Consider the following 10,969-nt stretch of genomic DNA (forward strand, 5'->3'; position numbering starts at 1 on the left):
AGTCTTGAATATTATTGTTAAATATTGAGTGGACCATCTCCTTTAAATATTTAAGATATTCATGTCATCCTTACACCTCATCTGAGCATTAATTTCACACGTGCATGTGATTCAAATTATTGTTTGGGCATAACTCTTTACACTTATTTATTCCGTTGTGCATTTCAATTTAATTACTTCTCTATTTACTTGTTACTTAGAGTTGAAATTACCAAAGAGTTATTTATTGTGAAAAAGTTTAAAAAGTCTATTCACCCCCCACCCCACCTCTAGACTTTTTACCACCCTATCGGGACCAACACATTTGAAGTGTGGTAAGCTTCTGAGCTTGCTTTGTGTTGGAGGCGGAAGTGCAAAAGAAGAAAATAAGGTAGAAAGAAAAAAAAAATGACGCTGGCCGGATTCGATGGGTGAACTTGGTATTGTTCACGCATGAATTTTCAGTTTTGAAAACAACTTTAAACTGTGTTCCTAATTTCTTGAAAAAATGAGAATAATTCTCAATTTCGAAAATGAGAATATAGCATGGTAAACACCTAGACTGTTTTCAATTTTCAATTTCCGAAAATTCTTGAAAATTTTCTGTTAGTAAACGTCCCCTAAACTTTCTCCCCAAAATGGTCCCTCGACTATTTCTCATAGTATATTAGGCGTATAATAGGTAAACGGACGAAAATACCCTTCATTTTAACACTTAATAGATGGAATTCCTAATAGAGGGCCAATTTGGGAGAGTTTTTAAAAGTCAAGGAACCTCATTGTGTGCAATTAAAAGTCGAAATGCAAAATTGAGAATGTGCGATAATCGGGGGACCATTTTGGGAAAAAAACTCCTTTTCTCTTCTTTCTTTCTTTCTTACTTTCTGTTGAGTCACTTGATGATTGTAGCAAAAATAAGTGATGGTGAGTGTACGGGTGTGTAATGTCGTCCTCAGGAGATTGGGCGTTATGGCACACAATATGCAATCACAAGAAACTAGACACTAGCATAAGGAAATCAACAAGAAGCTAAGCAAATCATAACGAGATTGAGACTACGGTAACTAAACAAAGTAACACAAACACATTATCAAGATGTAAACACGAAATAAAAAAAATAGGACTCAAGTTAGGGAGCATTATCTTCTAGATGCATAGCACAACCTAAGGATTGGGAAAAATAACACAACCAAGGAATAGATGGGATGCACATAGGAATCTTAGTCTATAAGTCACTCACGTGAGCAAATTAACAAGGATTAGAACAAGGAATTGCCCCACTCTCGTGGTGAATCAACTCCAAGTTCTTCAAGAACACAAAACATCTAAAACCCCCCATTTCCCCCATTTTCATAGGAAAAATCAGGTTTATGCAAGGAGTGGCTTGGAATCTTGACCCAACTCTCATTGAGGCCAAGAATCCTCCAAAACATGCCAATGAATGTTGTACACCAAGCATTAACAATATACAAACACAAATCCTTCATAAACTCAAGAACCCTAGGTTAGAGTTCTTCCCCTTTTTGCAATAATCACAAATCAAGCATCAAAACAGAAAATACAACCCTAACTCAAGTCCATAAACTAACTACTTGATTAAATAGCATAAAGAACACAAAAACACAAGCATTAAACATAAATCTTGCAAAAGAAAAAGATAAGGGAAAGAAAGTTTCTCTATTGAAAATGGATGGTTAAATCTTGAATTGTTGGAATCCAAGATTACAAGCTTCAAAAGTGTTAAGAAACATAAATCTAAAACTAATCTAACCTAAAAATATGAAAGAAATGAGTAGAGAATGTCTAGGATTGGAACAAGGTCCAAAACCATGTAAAAATGACTAAACCGCGCCTATATAATGAACAGAGCACAGTGGTACTGCGATTTTTCATGTCAATACCAAACAAGTTGAGATTGATTATCATTTTGTTAAAAACAGAGTTGCTTCTAGAAATATTCAAGTCAATTTTATTTCAACCAAAGATCAACTTGCTAATATTTTTACTAAAGCTCTGGTCCTAAATTTTTTTTTCTTAAAAACAAGCTACATGTTACTAATTTACCCCGTGCTTGAAAGGAAGTATTAGGACTTTATGTATTTGAGTTAAATTATGACTCCCTATCCTGGTCTCCTTGTGATTTCCTCACTATATATATATATATATATATATATATATATATATATATATATATATATATATATATATATATATATATATATATAGAGGAAGGTTCAAGTGCGGCAGTGCATTTAGGTGCGGCGATGCGATTAATTGTAGGCCATTAGATTAGATAAATCCAACGAATCACATTCATCAAGGCTTTTCCGATATTTTCGCGCGCGTTCTCACAGTACGCGAACTGCAAGGTTAAAGTCGTCATTGGGCACCAGAATATATCAAATCATAGTGTTGTGTTTTATATTCATCATTGGTGCATTATTAACCTTACTATGGTGTATTTGAGAATTCGTGTTGGTGCCTTCCCGAGCGGTCAGTGCGACCGCACTAATAGTTATACAAATATACACCATCAATGTTAGAAAATGCACACCAAAAAAACATGCACAAATTCGATACGCATCACCAGAACGCACCACTAGGTATGACTAAAAGCATCACACAGTGTTCAGAATACACCATTGGGGTGGTGAGTTATATGGTGTATTTTTTGGGTGTGTTGTGTGTTTTTTGGTGTATTTGTGCATTTCATTGTGGTGCTTTTTCCTAACACTATTGGTGTCTTTTGTTAACACTGTTGGTGTATACTGACAAGCGACCGATATAAATAACCACTACAATTACCATAACACCCCCCACTTACCAGGACGCGCTTAAATCTTTAAATCTTCATAAATTAGCCGTTGCCGTTAGATTAAGCAGAATGGACGACGCTGATATGGCCGCACCGCCGCACCTAAAGCCACTGCCGCATATGATCCTTATTCTATATATATATATATATATATATATATATATATATATATATATATATATATATATAGTATCTTTGTAATCAATTCAATCAATACAATACATTCAGTTCTCATCATCCAACTTTAGATCTATAAAAACATATTACAAAGCAGAATTGAATGCAGATAATGAAAAAGCCAAATATAGAAGCAAATACTACTCTAAAACTGGAGAAACATAAGCATTTTAAATGGCAGTATACAATTAACACAATCTTTAAAAGTAATTAGAGAGAGAAGTAAGTTGCCTAACTATATAGTATATATACATCCTTTTCATAGCAGAAATTGACACACAAGACCAGATACTTAGCTAAAATCAGTACAGTAATGGTTCTGAAATTAGCATTATTCATAATATAATCCATCTTCCTCCCATGTATCCACAAGAAGGTCAACCATTTCCTGTCAATGGATCGAGTCAGCAAAACAATGGAAAGCAGAAATGAACTTATAAGGGCTGGTGGGTGGTGAGTAGAAAATAAACTCACAGAGAGGGGAATTGGACAAGGGAAAGGCTTGCTAGTCTCTGCAGTGCATTCATAGGAAGCATCCCAACTAAAAATGACAGACACATAAGAAACATTTTCAGCTAAAGGGCAGAGAAAGTAAAAATGCTCCAATAGAGATCGTAAAAACCCCAATATTCTACCTATAGTCTGCAGCTTCAGAGAAAATTATGTGATGTATGAAGACAAATGCCAGGTCTTATTTACAAAAGAAATAGAGTTAATTTCAGATTTAGTCTTCTAACTATCACGCATTTTAAATTTTAGTCCTTGACTTTTAAAGCTACCAAATTTAGTCCTCAAGTATTGAATCCTTTCCAATTGTAATCAACGGTAAGGTTTTCGCTGTGTAAACAGTTAAAATTGAGGGCAAAATTGGAAAGTTATGATCATTGTGCCAACTATTTTTCACATGCAGAAAACAAAGCCCTAATTTTCTTACTCTAGCAGTCCTAATTTCACCTACAATTTTAACCGTTCACACCAAGAAAATTTACAGTGGATTACAATGGAAAATGATTCAATACTCAAGGACTAAATTTAGTAGGTTTAAAAGTCAAGGACTAAAATTGGAAATGAGTTATAGTCCGATGACTAAATTCGGAATTAACTCAAAGAAATATAACTCTGGACTTTAAATGTTTCATGGAATACATGAAAAAGTGCAAGGTTCTTACTCGAGTATTGATTTCCAAACTAGTCTCCGGTTCTCAGTCTTTTTACTTCCACGCCACTGAAGCCTATTCTGTTTCCACCAAAGATAACCTGCAATGCAAAAATCCGTGAAATGATGAACAGAATCACTGTCATGTGCAGACAAGTTGTTTGAAGCTTGCTGTGCATACGCTAATTTGACCTACAAAACTAAAGATGTCAAAATAATCCATTCTTGTTTACAATGAAATTTATGCATCAAAGACATAAAACAGATAAAGCTATGCACTTCACAGAAGAAAGCTCAAAAGTTGAAATGAACTTACCCTGATTTACAAATTCTTCATGGGTGATAGTATTGCCAGTGCCACTGTACTGAGTGAGACTCAGATTCGGTATAGTGATAGAGGTCATACTTCTCTGAGGCATAATAGTACTACTCTCCAAATCATATGTGCTAGTGCTCCAGAAACCTTCGGATATGCTTGATTTCCTCACCAACTGCCCATGGATCTTGCTTTCGCATAAACCCAAGCAACCTCTGCTCAGTGTCAACTGAGTTTAGGTGTATGTACAATCATAGTAACAACAAGAAACACTTTTTGATAAAATAATAAGAACGATTAGCAAATTAGCTCACTAGCCAACCGCAGGTTCATTTATATCAATAAGATGCAATTTTTGAGAAGCAAAAGAATCTTGGTTTATCATAGTTTGCAATTTGAATTGCCACTGTAAAATCTACCATGGACTTCAAACATACTAGGCAATGAGCCAATAACAATGGTTTAGCTTAATGAGAATAAGACAATTGATTCTTGAATATTGATGACAAACAGCCCATCTGTAATATCCTCATAACTAAGCTTAATTGAAGCCATCTTGCCAAAAGTGTTTACAGTGACCATCCTACCAAGCCCCTGAGAACATTTCCCGTGTAAAGTATTACTATGATTATCCATCCCTTTTCTCTCTCCTAGAACTAAATAATACTGCAACAGGTTTCTTATATGTGACTTGTAGGGGTTTCTACCGTTGAATTGTAGGCACCTCAGGCTTGGAGAATGGAGATTTAAAGCTACTCCATACCCAGAGCCAAGGATCAAACCCTTGAAGTTTGATTAAGGATGGATGAGCCCCTTCCACTCAACCACACCCCCCAAGTTATATGTGACTTGTTCCTGATTCACTCTATTCCTATTTCCTATCACACCAAAACACCTTAATCTGTTTGTCTGTATTATCTCCTAGGAATGAATTCATTTCTTATTCTATCTATTTGTTGCCTTACTAAACAACTGTGTTTTAACAAAATCCCAACACAGCTGCATTTGATTTATCAACATGCTTCTTGACTACCCATTCCAAGCCAGGAAAAATACAGATACTTCTGCATCTTCATCAATTTGCCCTTTAAGCCAAAGGGATTTTTCAGTAACATCAAACCCCGAGACATTCCTTCATTGAATGTTTCATATTCATGCTCCCTTGGAGATTGCAGAAGACTCTGTAACTAAGAGAATTAAAATAACTTGATTACTATGCAAAATCCAAATAAATACAATAAATATTAAGAAAAAAACAAATTAAAGAGCAATTACCTGGACAATAAACATTCATCATAATACATCCAACAAAATTTTACAAAAAGGATCTGATTCCATAAATTTGATCAACGGAAAAAGGCCAATATATTTACGCGTTTTTACTTAATTCCGCCCTTTCGCTCAGCTACCAGAAAAGATAATATGAAGCACTCAAAATTCACCACACAAATAAAATCAAGAAAAAAAAAATCTGAAGTGAAATCCAAATACATACCCCATTAAAGCAAGAAGCTGAGTGATCCAAGCAGCAGAGTCTTCGTTCACCATGGTAGAGTCGGATTAAGCAACACGCTTCCAGTACTCGTAAGACAGAGCAGATCATAAAATGGAAACCATTGAAGCCTTATCCTTGAAAGAGGAAGAGGAAAAGAAAAGGAGAATACCCATTTTAGTAGTGTAGGTATTGATAAGCTAAAGCGACAGCTTTTTTCTACGATGTTTCTTCTTCCATTGATGGACTGCTGAACAGTGAACACAGCGGGTTGGACTTTGGAGGGAAAATGAAGTGGGCGCCGTAGCATCTAAGTCCCAGACTTAAAGCTGTGGACGGTGGTGGACCACTTTGGATAACATTAATGCTCAATTGCTCATTTGCTCATATTCTCCATTATCAAAACAATTTTAAACTTTAAAAAAGTTCAAAAAAAGTTATTCCAAATATTGAATTCCTATTTTAGCCTCCTTTTAGTTTTCTGGTTTACTATTAGTTAGACAAATCATTCTCATTTTTTTTTTGTTTATTTTGTTTGATATTATTTTTTTAATTTTTTATTTTTTATTTAATAATACTTTTAATATAATTTTTAAACATAAAAATTTTATATACTACTACTGGGTGGCGTTCAGGTGCAAATACGTGCCCATGAGAGAAATGCGAATCAATCCGCGCGCACCACGTGTCAGCATTCATTGATCGGGTGCACATACTTTCACCTACAAGTGCACCTACTTTTCGCCTGCAAGTGCATGTAGTTTTTTGCCTTCATTCATTGATCGGGTGCACCTACTTTCACCTACAAGTGCATCTACTTTCGTCTGCAAGTGCATGTAATTTTGCCTTGTTAACATTCATTGATCTGAGTTCAGCGGGTAGTAATATTCCTGAAAACCACCCACAAAAATTCATGCACATAAGTGCAACTACTTATAACTATAGGTGCAGTTAGTATTGATGCTTAGTGTAAATTTTTACTTGCACCTATAATACACTTTACATGCATTTGTAATACATTTTACTTGCACTTCGATGTTCAATTATTTACGAAAATGCCCCCGCATTTTTTTTAAAAAAATCAGTGTTTATCATCCATTAGATCTGCACATGTGGGCGAATAGCAATCATTCCTATTTCGCTCTTGGAAAATCCATTTGTACGAGAGTGTAACTCTACTACTACTAACCTAAATAATATGAAAAATTGAATCATAAATAACTTGATTCAAGATAACCTTGAAACAAAATTACACCTCTCTCTCTCTCTCTTTTTTTTCTTTTTAAACCTAAAATAGATGTCTAACCTCTCCCACACGATCATAGCGTGTTTTCTTCTTATACTCTCAACACATAAACTCAATCAGTTGGCCAACCTCAATCAAGTATATTTTCACAAAACTCTCTTGTCTATTTTATTGCTTTCAATTCAATTCTAAAGTTTATTTATAGCGTGTTATATAAATTTTCAAAATCAAAATTTCAATTTAGTCGGTGTTTTTTCAACAACAAAATTTGTATTATGTATAGGTATAGCATATTTGCCTAAATTTTCAACAGCACAATTTTCATTCTTTCTATGCAGCAGTCGATAGTGTATGTGCAGTAACAGTAATAGTAATAGTAATAGTAATAGTAATAGTGAGCATTTTGAACTTTATAGTATTTCTTTCTTTTTAATTTCCATATATATAGAACATTTTTTTTGAAGTAAAACATAATTTTCATTACTGCAAATCGTGATACAAATCGTTAACAATAAAAGAGGGAGGGTTGGATGACCTGTGACACCCCAAAAATCCACGTTCAATCCATGGATTAATTGAATAATTAATCCTATTTTATTTGAAGAATTAATTCCTAAAATCCTGATTTTTAATACTCAAGGACTAGTATTTGACTAGTCCACCTTAAAGTTGTGTTGTACCTTGAGCTTTGAGGGGAGTTCCATTGTTCCTTACACTTTCTAAAGGTTAGTAAGGGTATTCTTGACTTTTCACCAAGAGTTAGTATTGTAACCTAACCTAGAAGACTTCTTCATTTCATTCCTTACAATTCTTAGAAATTAGCTCTACCTTCTCTCTAGAAAAGGTGAGTAGCTTATTCTCCAAGCCAAGTTGAGACCCTTGTCAAGATTCCAAGATTTGCTACCAAGATTCAACCTTTCACCTATTTGGGCATCTAGGAGGGTAAGATCTAAGTTCATCTTGTATTTTTGGTTCCATCTTAGTTGTCTTTTTCTTAAAGGTAGGATCTTTATGATCTTTTGGTTTGATCTTGAAGTGGGTTTAGAAAGTAAGCCTTGTGGGGAGCTTGTTGTGGTGTAAAGTGAAGTCTTTTGGTCTACAAGAGGTAACCCATACTCTACAAAATCTATTTTGCTTACCTATATGTGATTTCTTGGATTCTACTTGTGTTTTGTTACGAAATGTGAGAGTTTATGCATTTGTCTTGTGATATTGCATATCTAGAGCTTGTGTTTAGGCGTTCCTTTGTGCCATTGCTTGGCATTTTCCATGGTTCAATTCATTTTGTTGTATTGGGTGAGATTTGGCATGTTTTGGACTTGAATTTGTGTTTGGAGAAGAAAATCCCCGAAGGGATTTGTTGTGGAACAGGAGTGTTCCGGCGGGCGGAACGACGGGCGGGGCACCACCCGCCGGCCTACCCGCGGGTACAAAGCCCTGTGGGAATATGTTCCCGTGGGCGGAACCACGGGTGGGGCACTACCCGCGGGTACATGGTGGTGTTTGTTCGGGATTTGTTCCCCGTGATTCTTTTGACCCGGTAATTGGTCTTTTGACTTCCCGATGTTCTTTTGTGGAACTATTTGAGTGTCTTCTTGATGTTTCGTATGTCTAGAACTATATGGTAGGTATCCATGTAGGACTTTGGTGTCTTGAATCGTGCTAAGTGTTCAACATTGTGTTTCGTTGGACCAAGAGGTGTCTTGTGTGTTCCTCGGAACTATCTTGAGTTTCTCCGTTGTTAAGCATGCTAGTTTATTGTCTTAATACTAGCATGTGTATGGTTTGTACCTTCCGTTTGGTTGATGATAACTTGTGTTATTCATCGTTGATGTTATTGGGCTGTGACCCGTTCCTTGATTGAGTATGTTTCATACCTTCGTTGTGATCCGTTGTTTGACTCTTGTTGAGTTGTGGTGCGTGTGTAGCTTTACCTGGATTGCACGATTAGTGGTATGGGACACTAGTCACCAAGGTATTGCAGCGGTCCTCGTGGTGGCCGTGACGTGATTATGGAGTTGTGGCCTTTGTGTAAGGTTCACGTTTTTGGGGGATAACATGTGTTATCCGGGCATGTGTTGCCGTGTACGGTACCTTGTGTACTATGAATTAGTGGTCTCGTTGGTGGGGGACGACAGTCCCGGGGGAATAAGGTTGGACTTGGCTGTACAGGGGTCCTGGAGGTAATGGTTGGAAGAAGATATAAGGTTGGGGGTAGCCATAAGGTTGGAACAGGGCATAAGGAAGGCATATCAACTCGTGATGGGTGATGTTGCGAGGGCTTGTGTAGCCGGTGTTCTGTATTCTTCTCTCGTGACGTGTGTAGTCACGGAGGCATGTGTTGCTTAGGCATGTGTTGCCATCGGTCTTGTCTTTATCCTTTGCGTGTGGTTAACCTTTGTGGTTTGGGATGTGTTCCCGTGTTATCCTTGTGAGTGATGAGTCTTGTGTTGACTGTTGATCTTTGCTTTTGACTTATATACTTATGTATTCCATTTCGAAAATGGTTTTACAACTTATATCTATCTATGTATGATATTTCACATGTATTGGTGGGTTACCAGCAATTATTGCTGACCGGGCGTCGTCCCAATGTTTATCTTTGTATCTTTCAGGTGATGTTTAGACGAGCGCGATGTCTAGTGCCTGGTAGCTTAGTACCTTGATCCTTGTTTTGTGGCCTGTGCGCCAAATGTAGTTTTAGACTGATGTCTTTGGGATAGATGTATACACTTGCAGATTGATCGCCGTAGCGTTTACCGTGTTTGGTAGACGTGGCGTAACACCCCATTTGGATTTCTTTTATCCAGTTCTCGTTTTATCTTCCGTTGTGCTAGTTTTGTCGTATAATCTGCATGTGTTAAGGCTTTTACCTAGCTTGTTTGGGGGGTGTTACATGACCAATCCTTCCGTACAGACATAGAACAGGCTTCCCTAGCAAGACTATGGTATACACTATTCGCAGTACGCTTCACATGAAAGATAGCTACATGCCTAAGAGAAAGTAGCAAATCTTTAATATCCAACATGACAAGATCAAAAGAAGAGTCATCTACATCTAGCATTAAGCTTTGAACAACCTGGAGAGAGTCCGATTCCAAACGAACATAGTTGATATTCTGGCCCTTTAACCAACTCAGTGCTTCCCTCATCGCCATGGCCTTAGCTTCCTTTGGTGTGCATATGCCTCTCCACGGGATGGATGCAGCTGCAAGAAAACGTCCATCTTCATATCTCAACACCCACCCGAAGCCCATTTGATTGGTATTCTGGTTGATTGCGGCGTCGGTATTCAACTTGAGAAAACCCGTAGGTGGCTTCTCCCATTTTTGCACAGGTCTGTTCTCACCTCTGGAGGTATTACTCGACACAATGGTAGTCCAATCAGCGGGAAAACGAGTTGAGCTTTCTAGGACGAATCCTGGCGATGACATCTTGGCGTTCCAGATTTTTTCGTTGCGAGCAAGCCAGATCTTCCAACATAGCAACAACAATAGACGACTTTGATCCTTCTCCAACTTCCCAACGTGAAAGTCAGCCCATTGTGCAAAGTTGGTGAAGTCTCCATAATGAACATGAATTCCGCTGAGATTCCAGATAGCACAAGCAAAGGCGCACTCGGTGAACAGATGTTTGGTTGTCTCTTCCATCACATTGCATAATTGGCACACAGCTTGGCAATCCACACATTTGTTCCTCAATCTATCAGTAGTGGGTAAGCAATCTGAGCAAGCCTGCCATACAAACACTTTAACTTTCTTTGGCAGATTGAGATTCCACATAGACGT

At 37.1% G+C, this 10,969-nt stretch overlaps 1 protein-coding gene across 1 annotated transcript; it reads right to left on the reverse strand.

Moving 5' to 3' along the window:
- Positions 1–3,101: 3,101 nt before the first annotated feature.
- On the reverse strand, positions 3,102–6,224 carry LOC109156360. Its single transcript, XM_019304195.1, has 5 exons — positions 5,939–6,224; positions 4,444–4,658; positions 4,141–4,228; positions 3,446–3,512; positions 3,102–3,359 (listed from the first exon to the last, which is right to left on the reverse strand). The coding sequence occupies exons 1-5, from the start codon at positions 5,989–5,991 to the stop codon at positions 3,303–3,305; spliced, it is 480 nt and encodes a 159-aa protein (XP_019159740.1). The 5' UTR covers positions 5,992–6,224; the 3' UTR covers positions 3,102–3,302.
- Between the last annotated feature and the right edge of the window lie 4,745 nt (positions 6,225–10,969).

The sequence above is a fragment of the Ipomoea nil genome, unplaced genomic scaffold (genome assembly GCF_001879475.1).
Source record: "Ipomoea nil cultivar Tokyo-kokei standard unplaced genomic scaffold, Asagao_1.1 scaffold0276, whole genome shotgun sequence".
Taxonomy (NCBI): Eukaryota; Viridiplantae; Streptophyta; class Magnoliopsida; order Solanales; family Convolvulaceae; genus Ipomoea; species Ipomoea nil.

Coding starts and splice junctions, on each gene's coding strand:
- LOC109156360 (XM_019304195.1), bottom strand. CDS start 5,991: ATGGTGAACGAAGACTCTGCTGCTTGGATCACTCAGCTTCTTGCTTTA. Junction 3,513..4,140: donor GTTTGGAAATCAATACTCGA/GTAAGAACCTTG, acceptor TGTCATTTTTAG/TTGGGATGCTTCCTATGAAT. Junction 3,360..3,445: donor CTTGTCCAATTCCCCTCTCT/GTGAGTTTATTT, acceptor ATCCATTGACAG/GAAATGGTTGACCTTCTTGT.